This window comes from Aethalodelphis obliquidens, unplaced genomic scaffold, assembly GCF_003676395.1.
Source record: "Aethalodelphis obliquidens isolate GAN/ISIS:26980383/991018 unplaced genomic scaffold, ASM367639v1 scaffold2, whole genome shotgun sequence".
NCBI classification, from domain to species: domain Eukaryota; kingdom Metazoa; phylum Chordata; class Mammalia; order Artiodactyla; family Delphinidae; genus Aethalodelphis; species Aethalodelphis obliquidens.
Genome location: NW_020837946.1, coordinates 78,372,452 through 78,392,686, shown reverse-complemented (window position 1 = coordinate 78,392,686; position 20,235 = coordinate 78,372,452). Strand labels below are relative to the sequence as shown.

The window sequence follows — 20,235 nt, the reverse complement described above, 5'->3', positions numbered from 1 at the left end:
GCATGTCATGGTCACACGTTGTCTTTCAAACGGCTGGCATGTGCAAGCCACACTGACGCTCCCTGTGTCCTGGAGGTCTTCCCAAGCAGGACCAAAGACAACCGTCATTTAACTAAGCTCATTACCTTTTTTAGGAAGCACAGATCATCTTGAGTGGGTCATGACTTTCTCAGTGAGTTAATGGCAAATTTCCCCTTAAAAGAAGCTACAGACAGATTCCTCTTGCCCAGCTTTGTGAAGCTGTGCAGGAGGAGCTGCGTGTTGGGACGGTGTGCACTCACCCAGAGCTTCCGCAGGTGCCGGGAGCGGACCATGTCAGGAGTGTCATACAGGAAGCAGCCCAGTCCCCTCAGGATTTGCAAGTCTTCTTTGTATTTAATCTGTGGCACAAGCATAGAAATATAGCTGGTCATGAGCAAATACAAATCAAGAATAAGACAGAGTAGTGATACTTTTTTAGTGATGGATCTTTCATTTTGGTTCAACACATCCACCCTGTACTCTGAGTTTGCTTGAACTCAAATGAGTCATAGGTTTAAAAATTTTTTTTTAACTTATCCATTTATTTATTTTTTGTTGCATTGGGTCTTTGTTGCTGCACTCAGGCTTTCTCTAGTTGCGGTGAGCAGGGGCTACTCTTTGTTGCAGTGTGTGGACTTCTCATTGTGGTGGCTTCTCTTGTTGTGGAGCACGGGCTCTAGGTGCGCAGGCTTCAGTAGTTGTGGCACATGGGCTCAGTTGTTGTGGCTCACGGGATCTAGAGTGCAGGCTCAGTAGTTGTGAAGCATGGGCTTAGTTGCTCTGCGGCATGTGGGATCTTCCCAGACCAGGGCTCGAACCCGAGTCCCCTGCATTGGCAGGCGGATTCTTAACCACTGTGCCACCAGGGAAGTCCCATAGGTTTTTAAAATTTAAATTGCTAACCCTGAACTGAGAAGAGGATATGGCTATTATTTTATTATTATATGGATGAAAAATACCATAGATTAAATGGAGTGGTATTTTATGAGAAGTAAACATTCAAGGAGAAAAAAAGTAGCTAAAGTGGGTGGGAGCAGGGGTAAGTAGGAGAAAGATACTAAACATGACCTGGACAGAGGCCACTTGGAGTGAGGAGCTGGTAATGATTTGGTGTTGAATGTAGAATGGTGGTCAGCCATTCTTGTATCTCCCAAGTGGTCCCCTTACTACTATTTCCATAGCTGGGGAAATATGGGGTCCTGTTTCCACACTGCTTTACCTCGAAGTTCTACACTCAGTTTAGAAGTTTACTCAATGCAAAAGGCTGCTCAAAGACTGGTTGGCTTACATACTGAGAGCAAGCCTGCCTCTTGGTAAGAGTCTTCCAGAAACACCCGTATGAGATGCTTACATCACTGGTGATGTCTCCCACGTAGCGGCAATGGAGCACTTGGGGTGTGTATGGCAGAGAGATCATGTGGCCTTGCATCTTGAAGAAGTCTGATTTGTAAATCAACTACAGGGAAAAAAAGGCCCATAAACACATAAATTAGAGACTGAATGGTTGACATTCATCCCTGGGTTCCATGGCCTCCCCTCTCTCCTAAGAAAATACCCACCTCGCTGACAGCTTCTTGTGTCTTCCTGACTTGGCGGATTTCAGGCGTGTCGGGAGTTGTGTGGATCTTGTCTTTCAGTTTGTGGTACAACTGTCGATACAGTCTCTACATTGGAGGGAAAACCATTCCAGATGGTTAGTGTAGGATGATGAGGGCATCTATACACTAATCAACAATCAAATACTGTACATATTTAAAGAGCCATGAGAAGTGAGATTAAGGATACAGAAAATGATTGAAATTAGAAAAAATAGAAAGTGATATTTATTTTGTTTGGGTGAAGAATTTTGAGCACAATCTTTCCACTTTCTATCAGATGGTTGGATAGTAGGGTTAGATATTCAGACCAATAGTTTATGTAGAAAACCAGGTTCATGAGTCAGACTAACATGCAACCTTACTAAAGATTTTTGAATACAAATGTCAAAAGAAGGAATTAATTTGCATTATAATCTATGGATGGGGTGGGTCTCTACAATGGCATTACCAAAATAAAAAAAACATTGCCACAGGATATCAGTATCAAAATGGTGACAAAAAGGATCTCCTTACTCCTTGCTGATGTGTAAGTTTATAACTGAAATACAATTAATTCTTAATGCGTTTCAAACAAAACCATGATCTTTGAAACTCCTCCACAGAATTAACATTTACAGTACCTCGCTGGTAACGTTGTTGACCCTTCGGACATTGACAAATGGGACGTCATTGGGTCCAAGGGTATACCCATTTGCCTTCATGTGTTCATAAACTTCTTTGTACTTGAACTGCAGACACAAAGTGAGAATGAGATCACTGATGGGTGAACAGAGAGTAAGCATCACATTTCTCAAATGGAAAATTAGTCTCTAAGCATTAAGTATGAAAAAAAGTCATTGACCAAATTTTTGTAATAATCTGAGTCTTGAAAATTATTTGTTGGCTAGTAAAGCCAGGTCCAGAAAGGAATACAACTCAGCGTTGCCTAGATTAAATCTGTTTGTAAGTAGGTATGCAAAATGCAAGAAAAACCTGTACTTTTAGTCCCAATATGGCTAGGAAATTAAGAAATGCAAAGCAGAAACAAGAGACTAATTGTAAGACTGATGGATGAATGGCTTTATAGACTATTTAAAAAATGATGTTAGAAGATTAAATCTGTGACTCTGCTTTGGAAACCATATTATTGGGCCACAGACTATGGGACTTTGCTGGTCAGCATGTTTGATTCCCAGGACTCTGGAGGGCAATGTGGAATGAAGAGCTCATTCTTCAACTGATGGTTGGTTTGTGGGTATGACCTGAAGGCCAGAGTCACTGGGATAGCCTACGCTTCTTCAGGCCTTGTTCACCAAGTCCGAACCTGACACTAGTGGGAAAGGTTGGTATCAGAGCTAATGCCTGGGCAATGCTCTCAGGTAGTGAGAGTCTAACTACCCCTCTGAGATTTCTATGAAATGGGCACAGAGGGTAAGTAGTGGGGCACGTATCAGAGCCTTTCCTTTCAAAGGAACATGCGGTGATGTATCTTCTGCAATGAAATGTTGCAGAAGGAAGACAACATCAGCGCTACACAGCAGTGGTGCATGTATGAAGTTGCATTTCCAGTAGAGGGCTTGGGATAGTTCAGGATGCTTCTGTGCTAAGGCCAAAAGAAGTGGAGGCATCATGGCAGCCATGATTGCTAAGCCAAGGTAACTGAGTGATGCAGATACAACCCCATGAAAATCCTACGCTAACCTGCTGGGCTACCCAGGCACTGCCGAATTGCAGGAGCAGCACCCCTAGAAAACACACCATCTCCCCTTCCCTGCTCCCATCATGGTATCATGTTGAAACTTCAGGGTGTGATTAGGGGGATGAGAATAGACTGTTAATGAATATTAGCGTCCCCCTTCCCACTTTAAGCCCCATCTTAATGAAGAGGAGACCACTCACGTAGCTGCTCATGTATCGGGTGTCCTTGGTGTGTTTGAAGTGAGGGGTGTCAACCGGAAGCCTATATCCAGTGGGCAGGGAGTGCAGGCCAGCTCTTCGGTACAGATTCTGCCGGGACAGAGAAGAGCAGGTTAAATGGGAGCTACATCAAACGACTGATCTAAGTTAAACAAGTCAGATCCAGGTTTTCAATTTGATACTTAGTGTACTTACACTCATTGAATTGATTTCAAGAAGAAATTAACTAAATTCTAAGAGTCAAGCAATGAATCAAATTACTCTTAACATATTGCTTTCAAAAAAAGAGCAATGAGTGAAGGGGTTTATAGAAAATAATTCTTCTGTGTTTCTAAACATATGCCTGGTTGACTGCAGGGCAACCAGCAAGAATTTGGGAAAAGTAAATCGGCAGCTAGTGCCACCTCTGTGGTTAACCCTACCCTTAGCTGATATTCAAGCCATCACCAATCCCCGAGATAGTCATAATTGTAAGACGCATCTTTGGAAGCCCCCAGGGCCCCATAAATACAGTGTCTTGATGTTAGGCTGTCAGGTCAGGAGGCTCATATTCCTGGCAGAAGGAGGAAAGGAGTTTCTGTCTGTGATTTGAAATAGTCTGTCTCTCAGGGGAGCTAAAGGAGTAAGAATAGTATTTAAAATATTAAAAACCAAATTGCTTTTAACATTCAGTATAGGATAGTAGCATTAAAGGTGAGAGCAAAGTAGCACCACCAGATAACAAAGAACAGGGATATTAACTACGTGAGTGGAATCTAGTTTCCTTCTCTTCTGAATTCCAACAGTAATTTCTAGCTTTATCTCTTATTGTATGGAATAAATAGTCTTTTTTTTTTTTTTTTTTTTGCAGTATGTGGGCCTCTCACTGCTGTGGCCTCTCCCGTTGTGGAGCACAGGCTCCGGATGCGCAGGCTCAGCGGCCATGGCTCACGGGCCCAGCCGCTCCGCGGCACGTGGGATCTTCCCAGACCGGGGCACGAACCCGTGTCCCCTGCATCAGCAGGAGGACTCTCAACCACTGCGCCACCAGGGAAGCCCAAATAAATAGTCTTTTATGATTATATGCCTTGTCTTTGTCATCTTGTCTTGGATTTTAAGCTTTTTGAGAGCAGAGATAGTAGACTGACCCTGTTCTATGTAACTTCTGTGCAAGCATTGCTCCAAAAATGCCCACTGCTTGCTCTCAGACAAGAGGGAAGACACTGTTTTTTGTTTTGTTTTGTTTAGCTCGTGTGAATGAAACAGGCTTTACAATTTACACGGTCAGGATGTAAACTGTAAAGGCTGAGGATGCCCAAGCCGAGGCCACTTCTACAGAGGCCTGGCCCTCGTCAGCTGAGTCCTGGATTTCTGCTGGGCACTCTGTCCAGGTCTCATTTCTCACCTCACTCTGGAGCTTGTATGCATGAAGGGCCCGGTCCAGATCCACAGTTTTTGTGGTTGGAGCCACTTTGCCTCTGATGCTGTGCACGTAGTCATGGTGGTAGACGGCCTGGGTACAGAGAGAAGCAGAGTGAGCTGAGTGGACTACGGCAGCAGGGTTAGAAAGAAGCAAAGTAAACACAAACCCAAGTCTCCTATTATAAAAAGTAATAGCCTGCTCCCCTTTGCCTTGGGAACTCTATCTCATATACTGTGCTTTGTCCACCAGGACCACAGCCAGGGTATGGACCCCACACTGAAAAATCAGTGGAAGAGTCAGCTCAGGCACAAGAAGAGGAAGAATGGGCATTTTACCACTACCTATTCCAAAAGAATAAGTTTTCACGTCCTGACTCATTGGTGGGATTTAATATTTGCTTATTAACCTTTGGGGTTAATAAAAAAAAATGGGCAGCCTGCTCTGTGTCACTGTGCCATTACAGGGGGTGCTTTCTATCCACTTTCTAGTCATCTGCATAAGGATGCTGAGGCTTGGGGGATTAAGAGCTTCTCTCAAGCCTCACCGATTATGCGTGGTAGAGGCCACATCTGTAACTGCAGAGACCTTCCCCTCCTCATCTTACCATAGTGAGCACTAATGTATTAGAAGGCTGATACTACGAGGCGTAAACCGTCGCTTACAACACAGGATACAAAAGTAACCTTGGAAGCTCTAAAAGCTTTTTAAATCCATGGATTTCATAGATTTGGATCACTTACAAGGCCACCCCAGGAAACTGATGGAACATATCAGGTTTTAGGAAATAAGAGCAGACTCTTTTTTTTTTTTTTTTTTCGGTACGCGGGCCTCTCACTGCTGTGGCCTCCCGTTGCGGAGCACAGGCTCCGGACGCGCAGGCTCAGTGGCCATGGCTCATGGGCCCAGCCGCTCCGCGGCATGTGGGATCTTCCCGGACCGGGGCACGAACCCGTGTCCCCTACATCGGCAGGCGGACTCTCAACCACTGTGCCACCAGGGAAGCCCTAAGAGCAGACTCTTAAGTACTTTCTAAGGCACCAACTCTGGTTTCCCATTGAGAAAAGGCCTGGCCTTGCCCTACTTTGGTTTTCCCCACTTCTGCTGGAGCAGTGGCCCTGTCTTTACTCTCCCAGCAGTAACTTTCCCAGTGGGCACTTACGTCACTTAGTTGTTTCCCACTTTTGACAGCCTGAACATAGATGGGAGTGTCAGTAACCAGCTTGTAGTTATTCCTTGTTTTCTGCACATGAGCTTTGTACTTGATCTGCCGAAAGGAAGAAAATAAGCCTGTGTTGGACCATTCATTATATTAGAAATTGCTGGTTTTCACAGAGGGTTTGGTTGCTTTTAACTCGTGGCATTTACATGTACATTTACATCCATGTAAATGGCATTTACAACAGACTAACATGCACTTGAATTTTATAACAATCGGCGTAATCAATGCTTACAGTCACATGGATCTTTTAGAGTCTTCTAGGAGGCTTGACCACTGCTTTCCTAGGAATGTTTAAGCTTTCTTCCTGAAATCTTGATTATAGTATTACTTTGCCTAGCTAATCCTCTTTGCAAATAGACCCGTCTATAGCATCAAAGACTCCTAACAAACGAGCTTTTTCTCATAATGAGGATTATATGTGCATTAATATATCCAAAATAGTTCAGAAGGTGGCAAGAAGAGCCAGGGGTCCCTTCTCCACCAGAGGACAGTGGGACAGCTCGTCTGCATTGTTTGCACTCCTGAGAAATGGGCGCTCTGCTCCTCAGAATCTTCTTCCAGCTCAGCCATCCTCAGCACCACTTGAGACGCAGCTGGGTGTGACAATGTCTATACTTTACATACTCTCCCCTTGACGCTAGACTACACAGAGAAGGAAACACACTTTAAAGAGCTGAAAAAACAAAAAACAAGGCAAACTCACATCATTGCGTAGATCGTAAGCATGCTTGGCGTGGAGAATCTCAGGAGTGTCCCAGACGTAGCAACCAATGCCTTTCAGCCAGTTGAGATCATCCTTGTACACAATCTAGGGGATTGCATCAGATGGAGGGGGTCAGAAAAAAAAAACTTTACTGTAACTTTAACACCAAAGACATGGACACCCTCGGGACCCAGGAAGACCTTGTGGAATGAAAAGCAAGACATTATGCCCTGAGGCCGTGGGTGTCTTGGAGACATCAGCATAGAGAGCCCTGCTTCCAGGGACGGCCTCGAATTCCTGACAGACCTATGGGTGTATCGAAAAGCGACACTGGAAGAGGGCTGAGCTGAAGAACCAAGTGAAGAACGAGGTGAGTCAGTCTCTCTTCAGGGGGGCGTATGGGTCTGGGGAGGGGAGATCTTCATAAGCAATGGGCTTACGTCGCTGATCTCATCTGTGACCTTCCTGACGTGACTGTTGACTTGCAAGTCGGGGTGGCAAATCCACTCGTGGAGGTGAAGGCGGTAATCGATCTCACTGACTTTCTTCTGAGAATCCTTAGCGGTAACCATCTCTACCATGTCGGGCACCACGTGGATTTTCATCTTGTTCTTCTCATAAACGGATCTGTACAGGCGCTGTGAAGATAACGTAACATGCCAGTTACACAGGGAATTACGCAAGGAATCATGGTGATACATGCCTTTCTTAGACACCAGAGAGGTCAGGGGAACCAATTTACAGCAGTTGGTTGGGGGCAGGGTGGGGACTGGAAGTTTCTGACACTTTCTACAGATTCATGGCGGTGGGGGAAGCAGTATGGGCTTGAAAGAACACTTAGCTTCCTCACACGTGCATGGTCAACGCCATACGCGTTGTTGAACAGAACATGTTCTGATTTATAGTTCGTGGCTCCGTTACTTGACTTTTGAAGCCAGCCTTTGGGGTCACTTACGTCGATGTTAAACTTGCCAACTCGGAGGCACCGTGCTGTGTTCAGATCATCTTCAACACTTTTGGGTAAAGTATAAAGAGCTTTGAACTTTTCATATTCTTCCCGATATTTGTTCTATGGAGAGAAAATACAAAGGAAGAAACACAGTTTTGAAGAGTAATGGATCTGGATTGTTAAAAACGCATGAGACTTAACAGAAGGACCCGACTCTAAGATGGGCCACCTTGGGGTCAGCACTTCTCTGAGCTTGTTTCCTTGTCTGTGCCCACAGGCAGAGGTGGCACAGCCTGCCTCCGGATTACCTGAGGATTAGAGCAGACTGTGTGTAAACGTTCTTCAGGTACTGGTTTTAAAACCCCTGTACCAATACTGGTACTTCTACTGTTACCACAACTACTTTTTAAAGATTATGTAATTTTTAAATGATCTCTTTTGTGATATTGGTTTTGTTTTTCTTAACCATAAGTGAAAGATGAAAAATGTACTCAGGAATTTCTTTGTTTTTTAATAACTGACAAGCCTGATGCTTAAGAGACTCAATCCTTGAATTTCAGTTTCTACAAGGTTTTCCAAAAATACAGTGCAACTAACTTCTATGGGAAAACCAACGTCTAGTTCTTAAGCCATATTGCCTATTAATTAATGCTTCATGATTTCATGAATTAGGAAGTAAGGCCCTTACAGAGGCTGAGATCCAATCTCCTAGCACATGATAAAATAACAATGCTCTCACAACTCAGAGACCCACATCTCAGTCAAAAAAAAAAAAAAAAAAAAAAAAGAAAGGAAAGATGGGAGTATATATGTATATATATATATATATATACAGAACTCCAGTAAAGCCTTTCACTGACTGGAAACTAAACAAAATTCCCATCAGAATTTTCCGTAACATTAGTTCACATACTCCTTACATCTCAGCTATTTTTCAATTATAAAGAAGATAGTATTCTGTGACTTTTTTCATGACTAAAGGAAAAAGTCTTTGCTGAACTTTCTGAATCCTATCTACAAAAATTCTCTTCCCAAATGAAAAGCTTGCTCCTTTGGGCTACTCTGTTTGCAATCTTCCAAATAGAGTTGGCTCTGGGAAAAATCATTTAGATTTAATTTTTCCTCTGGGTAAAAATTAAATTAATTCCATATATTGTCTAACAACGTCTTTTTCTAAACTATGACTCTCTAGGCCCATTAAACAGTAGTGAAATCAGTTTCCTGGGTCATTAGCATTTAAGTGAAGAGAACAGAATTGAAAGATCAGGATGCACTGCCTTTAGTGTAGTGATAAGTACTCTTCTGTAAAATGCTTATATCAGAAGGCACTAACAAAAACTTCAGTTGTGTGTGTGTGTGTGTGTGTGTGTGTGTGTGTGTGTGTGTTGACTTGCAGTACAAAATAAATCTCTCAGTGTGGGTCATGGTCAAAAAAAAGATTTGAGAAATACTGGTCTAAAGTGTTACATAAAATGTTCGTAATTAAGAAGTAAAAGTCTCTAATAGAAGTAAAGTTTCCGAAAGAGAATTAGGCTTATTAGAACTGCAGTGAAGGTTATAGGGAATTTTACAATAAGAAGTTTTACTTAAGAACATATTAAGCATAAAGGGTTAAAAGTGTTAGGATTTTATACTATACTATATTTGAACAGCTCATATGATTTAGGATTTTAAAAAAATTATGTCTATACCTAAGAAAAGTTCTGTTTAAAAAAAACTGAATTTCAAGATTTTTAAATTTTTATATTTCATAGTGATAAAGATAATGATTTACTTTTAAATCATGTATTTGGGTCTGGTGCAATAACTAGTTACCACATTCACTGTCTTTTTTTAAGGGTACAATTTATTTATTTTTTATTTTTTTAATTAATTTTTATTGAAGTATAGTTGATTTACAATGTTGTGTTAGTTTCTGCTGTACATCACTGGTTTATTTTTTATAGCAATGTCCACATAATTCTATTAGAAAAGAGTATTTTGTATGGCATATTATGTCCTCTACCTATTCCCATTTCTGGCTAAAATAGAGTGTATCCATCCGTCATTTTCAGGCAGGCAGCCTAAAAGGTCACATCGCTGTCCTTCATGTAAGTGTCTGTGACTCTCTCTGGACTTCAGGGCCCTTGAGAGGAAGCATAAGTGCACAGACTTTGTGATGACCAAGTGTCTGGAGTTATTTGCTGGTGTTCAACACAGGCAACACAGGAATCAGCCAGAAACATTTTGGAAGTGGAGGGCAGGGAAGGGTAAAGGGTGGTGGGAAGGTTATCATATCTGTACTTGACTTACATGGCTGGCCAGATGCTTCTGGTTCTTGACGTGTGTCAGGGACATGGTGTTGGAAGGCAGGATATAGCTGGTGGCTTTCACTTTATCCCAGGCCTCCTTGTACAGGTTCTATAGGGGTTAAAAATCTTGTGAACACAGAAAAATGCAATCTGGCTAGCTTCCAGCAGTGGATTTTTCCTCTGTTTTTGTCCTTCTCAGACATTCCCTAGCAATCCCCAGATCTTCTCACTCTGTAGGAGCCAAGTACTCCTAAGTGAATAATGGGTTTAATGTCATGACCATAATTTCAGAGTCCATTATTTTGTTCTCTACCATAGCACTTATCACAGTTTGACAGTTATCAGAGGTTTCAATGCCATATTCATTCCCTCATAGGTCTAGGATTCCTGGAGGATGAAAACCACTAACATTAAAATATATATGAATATATATATATATATAAAGATTAAAAAATGTTTGTTTCCACTTCTAGGTATTTATTTACCCAGGAGAAATAAAAAGTTATGAACACACAGAACCTATATGCAAATGTGTATAGCAGCTTTATTCATAATTGTCAAAAACTGGACACAACTCAGATGTCCTTCAGCTGTGAATGGAAGAACAAACTGTGGTTTGGAATATTGCTTTTGCTATAAAAAGGATGAACTACTGATTTAGGCAGCAATGTGCATAAAACATAAATGCATTTTGCTAAGAGAAAGAAGCCAGACCTAACGGCTACATATCATATACTGTGATCACGTTTACGTGACACTCTGGAAAAGGTAAAACTATAGGGACAGAAAACAGCTCTGTGGATGCTAGGGGAGAGGAGAGGGGCAGCAAAGGGACAATGTGGAGGTAATACAGAATTTTTCTGTATCTTGACTATAATGGTGAAAACATGACTGTATGCATTTGTCATAAGCCATAGTACTACATACCACAGAGTGAAATTTACTGTATGCAAATTAAAACAACCAATCAAAGAATCAGTCAGAATGGGGGAGGTGACTAAAATGGAATACAAACTGTAGCAAATAAATCTGATTGTAATACAAATGTATAACAAGACTACAGTGAAGGAAGTGGCGAAGAAAACAACTGACTTAAGTAAATTTGGAAAATGGTAACTTGACTGGATACTCTAAGGCTATAGGCAAATATAACTGCACACGATATACCCTACTCTAGGGCTTCCCTGGTGGCGCAGTGTTTAAGAATCCGCCTGCCAATGCAGGGTACACAGGTTCGACCCCTGGTCCAGGAAGATCCCACATGCCGTGAAGCAACTAAGCCCGTGCGCCACAACTACTGAGCCTGTGCTCTAGAGCCCATGGGCCACAATTACTGAGCCTGCGTGCCACAACTACCGAAGCCCACGCGCCTAGAGCCCGTGCTCCGCAACAAGAGAAGCCACCACAATGAGAAGCTCGCACATCACAACGAAGGGTAGTCCCTGCTCTCCGCAACTAGAGAAAGCCCACACGTAGCAACAAAGACCCAACGCAGCCAAAAATAAATATATATATTAAAAAAAAATACCCTACTCTAGTTAGTAAATTTGTTTCTCACAGGCGTGTGTTAGATATTCTGAAAATACTTTATGTGGATACAAGGGTTGCACAAATAAGTAGATATATCATAAATAATGAGAGTCAGGCTTTTCACTGGAAAGGAAATAGAAAGTCACAAGTTGGAAAAATAAGTTTCACTTAAGGAAAGGGTAAAGGATAGAATGAACCCTGTGGTGTTTAATTGCATTGAAGGTATCAGTATGGACTCATGATTTTAAAATATAGATACAGTTAGGTAGGTACAGAAATAGATACAGATATGTATGCATACATGGGTTAGTATACATGCATATATTTCTAAGCTCTGTCCACTTAGAGGGCCTAGGAACAATGACATCCTAGTAGTAATGAGCACACTTAGTGCTTAAATCTTGGTTCAAAATACCGTTCTCCAATAAAATAAACTGGGATTTCTTAGAGAGGTGGTTGATTCCAGGTCTGGAACAGGGAAAATACAGATGAGCCTGGAACATCTTGTGGTGCCAAGCAGTAAGGAAGTGCTCAAAAAACACGTGATTGGGTGTATCAAGGGGACACAGGAGTCACCCTGAAAGAGCTCCCCATAGCAAAGCTGAAACCATTTGAGTAACAAAATAAATAACAATAATATTAGACTCTACCATAGAATAAAATAAATACCCATGAGCCATGGGTATTGCCCATGTAAGCAAACCAACAGTGGAGAAGGAACAGCTCTTCCTTACAGAAGAATTCCAGTTAATAAATGTATATAGAAGAAAAAAGGGAAAGAGAAAATCACTAGTAGGCATATTCCACAGTAATAATTCTTGCAGGCAAGCTCCATCAATGGATGCTAAAACACATGAGAGAAAGTATAAGGACAAACAGGATATTTGCATAGCCCCAAAGGATCTCCTCCAAGATATTTATTAATAACAAAGGTAACACTAGTAACTTTACAGTGGAGCATCTCGGCAGTGAGCAACTTAACCAAGTGATCAAGGTCATCACAAGTTATTGACATTATGTACCACCTGCTATGGTGTGCTGAGAAGGGTGCATCAATTCTGTGTTATTTTTGCAAAAAAAAGAAAAGGGCATACCTTTAATCTAATCATGAGAAAACATCAGATAAGCCCAAATTGAGGAAAGAATACTAGCCAGTTTTTCTACAAAATAACTGGCTAGTATTCATCAAAAGTGTCAAGATGAGAAAAAGACAAGGAAAGATTGAGAAATTATCAGATTAGAAGAGACTGAGGAGTCACGACAACAAAATGCAATGTGGGATCCTGGATTGGAATCTGGCACAGAAAAGCAGGTTAGTGGAAAAAGTGGTGAAGTCTGGATAAAGCCTATAATTAACATTGTAACATTGTAACAATGTTAATTGCTTAGTTTTGATAGTTGTACTATAGAGAAAAGTACGAGGAAATTCTCTGTACTATTTTTGCAGTGTTTCTGTAAATCTAAAATTAATTCAAAATGAAGTTTAAAAATGTAACCAGGGCTTCCCTGGTGGCACAGTGGTTGAGAGTCTCCTGCCAATGCAGGGGACGCGGGTTCGTCCCCCGGTCCGGGAAGATCCCACATGCTGTGGAGTGGCTGGGCCCGTGAGCCATGGCCGCTGAGCCTGCGCATCCGGAGCCTGTGCTCCACAACGGGAGAGGCCACAACAGTGAGAGGCCCGCGTACCGCAAAAAAAAAAAAAAAAAAATGTAACCAATTCAGAGGCAGGAAAAAAAGTGTGCCTCTGTTGGTCTGTAAGTCACTGGCCAAGGGAGAAGCCACGGAAAAACAAGTCTAGGGTCAACAAAGAAGAGCTTCAACAGTACCTGTCTGCAATAAGGAAGGAGTTGGTGAATTTGTGTCAATTGCATGAAATAGAACAATATTCAAATTGGGGCTGATTTACTTGTAACTATGAGGACTTACAAGATAAAGTAGGAATTTAAAGGTCCGGGAAAAAGATTGGAAAGACCTTTGGGGGTAAGGTTGTCTGTCCCTTTTCATCTCTTATTGTCTATAAAGGTGAAAAAGGTAACTCAAATACAGAGAAAAGAAAGAGAACTCACACTGCTATACAGATCCTTCAGATTCTTGGTTCTGTCATAATCCACCGTTTCTAGAACTGTCGTGTATTTGTCTTTAATCTGATGATAATTTTCTTTATATTTCACCTACAGACAGAAAGGATGGGTTATTCTTTTCTATTGTTTGACAATATGTAAAGACAACAACATCTTGTCCTGGGAGAGAAGTACAAGGAAGACACACCTCACTGGCATTAATGCCGCTTTGAAGAGCAGTCACGTAAAGCGGTGTATCTGTGACCAGGTTATAATTTTTTAGATTTTCTTTACCTGCTGCCGTGTATTGTATCTGTGAAGAAAAAGAAAAGTCACTGAAAATGGTAAAATGCAGGTCTTCCATCAGCTTTAGCAGTTTGTGCCTACTTAGATGTACCTTTATTTCTGGGTTTCTGCTTTAATCCTAACAGAGGATACGTTGTACAGTTTGAGACTTTGCATGGCTGTCAAAACTAACAGTTTCTCTTGACCAAGAGTGGAGTCTAGATCTTTGCCACGTCCCTTCTTCCTTGTGTTGTTTTTCCATGCCTATACTCCATCCCTGACAGCAGCCCCTCAATTTCAACATTCCATTAGTCTGCCCTATCCAAGCTGAATTTCTGCTGGGAAATTTCCCAAATGTCTACTTTTTACTTCAAGATTTAACTATTTATGGTCAAAGTATGCATGTGCATTCTACTCCCTGCCAGTTAACCTGATCAACTAAGGTGTAGATGCTTGAGAGTAGTTCACTCTGAAACACCTCCCAGATAACCTTCTGCTGTAAATGTCTATAGCCTTAAATCACAGGAGAGACTCAAACTGAGGAAAGCCAGCACCAGAACAGGCCACCAGAGAGGTTTTATTGGGCAGGGGCCTTTGGTTCCCTTAGATCATGCACTGTCAAAGATGCTTTCTCTGGGGCACAGGGACACCCTTGCTATCACTCCACTGAGAGCACCATGGAGCCCATCAATCCACAGTGAGCTAGTCCCTCTAAGAAGATGGCTCACTTGACTCTGGAGGTCATATGATTTCTTGGCATGGAGGATCTGGGGTGTATCCCAAACGTAGCATCCAATGCCTTTCAGCCAATTCAAGTCACTTTTATACACGTTCTGCAAGAAAGAAGAAACTGTGAAAGGTGACAGGTACTAACTGAATTTACAATCGAGCATTTGATAATTTCCTATCAGCCCTTGGCTGTGCTTAGTACTTAGCAGTCATAGGGTGGGCTTCTCAACACCTGGAAGGTCTTTAAGGCCCTGGCCTAAAGAAGTTTAGGAAGAGAGCAACAGCTCAGTTTTAGTCTAGTGTTGAACAGATAAAATATTTAACATAGGTGCCTCATTGCTCCAAGGGGATCCTTACACCAAAAATGTTACTCATGCCACTTTGTATTGCAAAGCAGCAGGGTTTAGGAATACAGGGACAATTAGAACATGGGGCCCCAGGCAGGGCTGGGTGAAGCCTGTAACTTAGTCAACCCGCAGAAAGGACATCATACATCACTCAACATCTCCTGCGCGTTTTGGGCCCGAATAACATTGGGTTCTTCTGGAAGAGATGTCCACTGGTGGAAGTAGTGTCGGTACTCCAGGTCACTGAGGATGTACTGGCACCTTTTAGCCAGCACATGATTCATCATATCATTGGGGATATGAATATTTGCTTTGGTGTCCTCATAATGTCTTCTGTAGTTCAACTGAAGAATAATATGTTTTTAAAGACAAAAGTAAGAAAGGAATTAAATGTAAATTATTCTGATCAATCTCTTTTATAGTCTTATTTTCAACATAGATCAATACCTTTAGAATAGACTAAGGTTAAAAAAATGACACTTTAATATACTCTTCTCCTTTAAAAATTTCCCATCCTTTTATAACACAGGGTAAAGAGTGACTTTGTTTTCTCCTTTTTCCAAATACAGAGCCCTCACTGTGTTTGGAGGAGGCAGGAGGGAAAGGGTGAAAACTCACAGCCATCAGAGGTGCACTGGGCTAACTGGCAGGGGCGGGGGACAGTCTCAAGACTGGCTCATTCCTCACCATCCCACCCCCCCAGCTAATCTTGAACCAAAGGGCAGATTATAAATAGGCAGACTAGTATTACACTTAAGTGTGCAGATCCTCTGTTACAGTGAACTTTGCTTACCGCACTCCTCATCTTTTGGAAATCCAGACAGTGAATCACGTTGGGGAACTCACTGATTTCTTTTCCAGCCAGGTAGTGACCCTTCAGCTTCTCATAGGTCTCTTTGTATTTAAGCTGTGAAATAGGTGCAACATTGAAAATCACTGGGACTTTCTAACCAGCCCTTTGTGGCTGGAAAGACTCTCAAACTTGTGAAAGGAAAAAGTCCTACTGACCTCACTGTTCACAAAGTCAGCATGCTTGGCTCCAACAATGGGAACATAGCGTTCGTCCAAGGTATAGCCGTAGGCCTTGGTTCCCTCCCATGCTCCTTTATACAGTATCTAGGACAAAGAAAGGTGTATCAACAAAAGTTTGCATTCAACTTCTTTCAGGTGCCACTCGAAAGAAAGTAGTAAAATCAAGGTAAAATACTCATGATTAAAGGCAAGGCTTAAACCTTCATTAACAGCTGTTAGTGTGCGTACCTAAGAACAGGGCAGAGTCTTTGGGCTTGTTGCAAATTAAATCTACAGACCCTGAGGCATTTTATAACAGAGTTTAACTGTATTTACAGTTCTAATAAAAGTGAAAACAAATTTGCACACAGAGAGAGAATCACCAAAGATGGCTTCCCATTCGGCATATACACATATACGCTACACACACATCACCTTTAGATTAGCTGAATTAAAATTTGGAGGGCAAGTCCTCCACTTGTTGGCTGGAGATATATGTACATGATTGCTAAAGAGGGACCAGCCTTTCCTCTCTTCTCTCTGTTGGTAGTTGCTTGGTCCTACGTGCGCCCGGAAGTGACATAGCTCTTGTTAGGTTATTGTCTCTCTCTTTATTTGAATGTCTCCCTCACTTACAGGGGCTCCTGGAGGGTTTGTCTCATTGATCTTTAGCTCCTCAGTGCCTCTCATAGGGCCTGGCACATCACAGGGACTCAAACAACACCAGCTGGATAAACACTATTTGCCCTGCATAATATGCTACTTCTAATAAACAAGACTAAATACAACAAAAACAATAGATCTCCTTATAAGTTCAGTTGCTCACAAAATCAGCCAAGAATGTGAATACTGACAAGAGCTTAAAATTCGGAACTGAGTTGTATATCACATAAAATGGAACTTACGGTACTGTAGAGTTTTCCCATGTCTTTGGAATGGGTGATATATGGTGTATCTGGAGAAAAGGTATACTTGCCCTTTATTAATTTATTAAATGTTTCTTTATATTTTACCTGAGGGGAGAAAACAAAACAAAACCTTTGATTATTCTAAATGTATATTTAAAGTTTCACAAGATCTACCTAGCAAGATAATAATTAGTCTACATTTAGAGATTAACCAACTGGTTAAATTTCATTATATGATATATAATTTATAACTAATATAATGGAAAGTTCTGGATAATAATTTAGATATTATCTAAATGTGGGTACAGTATACCACCTACTAGTGACTTTTAAGACATTCTCCGCCAAAGATTTTCTTATAATTTACTCCCTATCGTCTCACATGCAGTTATCTGGAGTTATGCAAGCCTGTTCAACTACAGACAACTAAGTCTCCAGTTTGTGTATCTCATTATACACAAAGCAAACTTACATCACTTTGATTGACTGAGTTAATCTTGGCCAGAACAATCTCTGGAGGATCCACCACGCTTGTAAAGTTAGGATAGTTGGCAAGAGCATCTTTCTTATAGTTTATCTGCAAAGAAATAGAGACGATTAAGACAGGTGTCCCCCCTGTCCCCCCACATGGGGATAGATACATATCCCCACATGGCAGGTAAGGAGGCCAGGCCTTATGTAAGAAGAACAGGCTTTGCTTACCTGAGTCACCATTTCCTGGTTCTTGGTAACCCTCACATGGTCTACAGAATCCAGGGGGATCCAACCAATGCCTCGGAGCCACTCCAGGTCAGCTTTGTAGACATTCTGAGAGCAGGAAGGGAGACATGATGCAGGTATAAATGACTCAGGCACAGGATGACAAGCAGCAGGTTAGAAACAATGTTTTCAGAAGCTTTTTAGGGTTTTCTCTCTAGTGGCTGTTGTCTCATTGATTCAATCATGATTTCATCCGTACACCTGAGCCTGTTTCTTGAGCCTGTTACTATAAATGAAGAACTATGGAAGGTTGAGGTATAAGTATAAGGAAGACCTCTAAGTGTAAAGAAAAGTTACTTATAAAGTGCAAAGTGGTTAAAGGCTATGAGAGGAAGACCATGCAGATGCTGTGGGAGTGGAGGGTAAGGGACCATTGTTTTCATCTGTGAGCATAAGAGAAGGTTTTACCAAGGAAGTTATAGTTACATAGAAATACATTTAGACTAAGGGGGCATTTAGACTAAGTAAAGGAGTAAATGCTCATGTACTGTAGGGTTGGGGGAAGCATCCCTCCAGCCCATCTCTACCCTTCCCCCTCACTTCCTGAATTCTCTCAGGCCATCCCACACCAAATGAAGAGGAGTTGCTAATCTGATTAAAGTTCCACAGTGGTCATCCTCCTGCAGCAACCAGGGAGGTGGGATGTTCAAGTCCACCACCTGTGCTGCAGGCAGTCTTTGACATCCTGTTTCTGTTTTGGTAATTATGAGAAGACCCAGGTAGGGTTAGCTCCTCGGTGCACCTGAGCATCACATCGATGCATTGTGTTTCTGTTCCCTAAAGACTGCTGGTGGCAGGTAGAGATCTTGATTCAGCCTTCAGTGGGAGGTGGTCTGAGATATATTCTCCATCCCAGCTTTAAACTCTGCATAAGGGATTCTGGGTCTCATGCAGCTCATCAGTATATTGTGTCCTCTTTGCTTTGATCCCTTGTAAGCAACTCCTTCATAAATGCCATGAGGAAGGAGATGCTCAGCAAAGCAAGAAGGAGGCATTCCCAGGTCCCTGACTATACTATCATCTAATATAGTCAAAATCCCAACTCCATCTCAGCTCCCACCCCAGCCAATTATTATTTTAAATCAGTTGATAATTTTCCACGCAAATGTGAGGAGCTGTGGATGGCAGAGATGGTACAAAAGCGGATTTTTTAAAAATTGACTTTGAAAATTATTCAGAAATGCAGTCAGTAGACAAAGCTGTCCGTCACTGCTCCCAACCTTTCTCTACTTCATATCCAGTCTTAATTACCTTCTGAGAGCAAACTAAGTATTTATGGTCCCAAGTGTCATAGACTGGTGGTTCTAGAATGCTGCTTATGATTCTCAGAGTAGACCATATGTTTCTAGATAATTAAGAAACAAAAATCACTTACATCGCTTTGTAGGTCATAGGCCTTCCTTGCCTGAATAACATCATTTTGGTCAGGGTGACACGTCCATTGGTGCAGGTAATTGCGGTAATCAGTATCACTGACAAGGGCCTGCCCCTCCTTGGCCACCAACACCGACACCATATCAGGAGGTATATTGATTCTGGCCTTTGTTTTATGATAGTGCTCTTTGTATAGTCTGTCATTCTGAATCTGGCCTGCGTGCTCGAACCAAACCAGTTTAGGATCATCTCTCATCGTCGGGACACCAACATAATGACCTTTCTGCTTGACATGGTCAGCTTTGTATTTCAGCTGGTGGGAAGAGGAACAGAGATCTCATCAGCTTTGACAAGCACACAAGGCAAAGGGGGCTTGAAACATCAGCAAACTCAGTCCCCCAGTTTTTTGTGTTACTCCCCCAAGAATAAATATCAAAAAACATTGAAATAGGGTGGGAGGGAGGCTCAAGAGGAAGGGGATATGGGGATATGTGTATACATATAGCTGATTCACTTTGTTGTACCGCAGAAACTAACACAACATTGTAAAGCAATTATACTCCAATAAAGATATTTTTTTAAAAAAAGTAAAAGGGAAAGAGCAAAAAAATTGCACGAAATAATTGCAAGATTATACATAAATCTTTTGTATAAAATAATAGAAATAAAATAATCATTATTTCGCTCAGTAGATGTAATTATTTAAGGAGAACCACCTAAGTACTGACAGGCTCTCTCATTGATCAAACTTTAGTCAGGCTCCCCTGGGCCCTCTTCTTGATGAGGACTCCACTTTGGTCTCTATCTTTGCAGTTTTAGCAAAAATTCTGTTAAATTTTAGCAGAGTTTAGCAGGAATCCCCCTATCCTTGATATCTCCTTTTAGTAACTTTCCGTCCACTGGACCCCTCACTGTTCCTTGGCTATAAATCTTCAACTGTCCTTTCTGTATTTGGACTTGAGCCCAGTTCTGTAATGAGGTTGCTTTTCCCCTTTTGCTATAGTTTTTAAATAAAACCTATTTTTACCACTTTGCTAAAAAACAAAACAGAAACATTGAAATAAATAGATACGAAGAAATATCAATTTAAAAATAGAAAAATATACACTTATTTTCTAATTCTGGCAATATTGTATTTGAAAGCTTAGAGATT

General features: G+C 41.5%; 1 protein-coding gene across 1 annotated transcript in view; it reads right to left on the bottom strand.

Annotated features, from left to right (window-relative positions):
• Positions 1-20,235, bottom strand: part of NEB (nebulin) — a 248,266-nt gene that overhangs the window by 53,715 nt on the left and 174,316 nt on the right. Inside the window, exons 85-105 of the mRNA XM_027078303.1 lie at positions 19,084-19,395; positions 17,652-17,756; positions 17,422-17,526; positions 16,947-17,054; positions 16,039-16,146; positions 15,824-15,937; positions 15,177-15,374; positions 14,683-14,787; positions 13,878-13,982; positions 13,676-13,780; positions 10,081-10,188; positions 7,795-7,908; positions 7,280-7,477; positions 6,840-6,944; positions 6,077-6,181; positions 4,900-5,007; positions 3,498-3,605; positions 2,240-2,347; positions 1,581-1,685; positions 1,373-1,477; positions 282-380 (exon numbers count right to left, since the gene is read on the bottom strand). Coding sequence (XP_026934104.1) covers positions 282-380; positions 1,373-1,477; positions 1,581-1,685; positions 2,240-2,347; positions 3,498-3,605; positions 4,900-5,007; positions 6,077-6,181; positions 6,840-6,944; positions 7,280-7,477; positions 7,795-7,908; positions 10,081-10,188; positions 13,676-13,780; positions 13,878-13,982; positions 14,683-14,787; positions 15,177-15,374; positions 15,824-15,937; positions 16,039-16,146; positions 16,947-17,054; positions 17,422-17,526; positions 17,652-17,756; positions 19,084-19,395 — 2,628 coding nt within the window. The remainder of the gene's footprint in view (positions 1-281; positions 381-1,372; positions 1,478-1,580; positions 1,686-2,239; positions 2,348-3,497; positions 3,606-4,899; positions 5,008-6,076; positions 6,182-6,839; positions 6,945-7,279; positions 7,478-7,794; positions 7,909-10,080; positions 10,189-13,675; positions 13,781-13,877; positions 13,983-14,682; positions 14,788-15,176; positions 15,375-15,823; positions 15,938-16,038; positions 16,147-16,946; positions 17,055-17,421; positions 17,527-17,651; positions 17,757-19,083; positions 19,396-20,235) is intronic.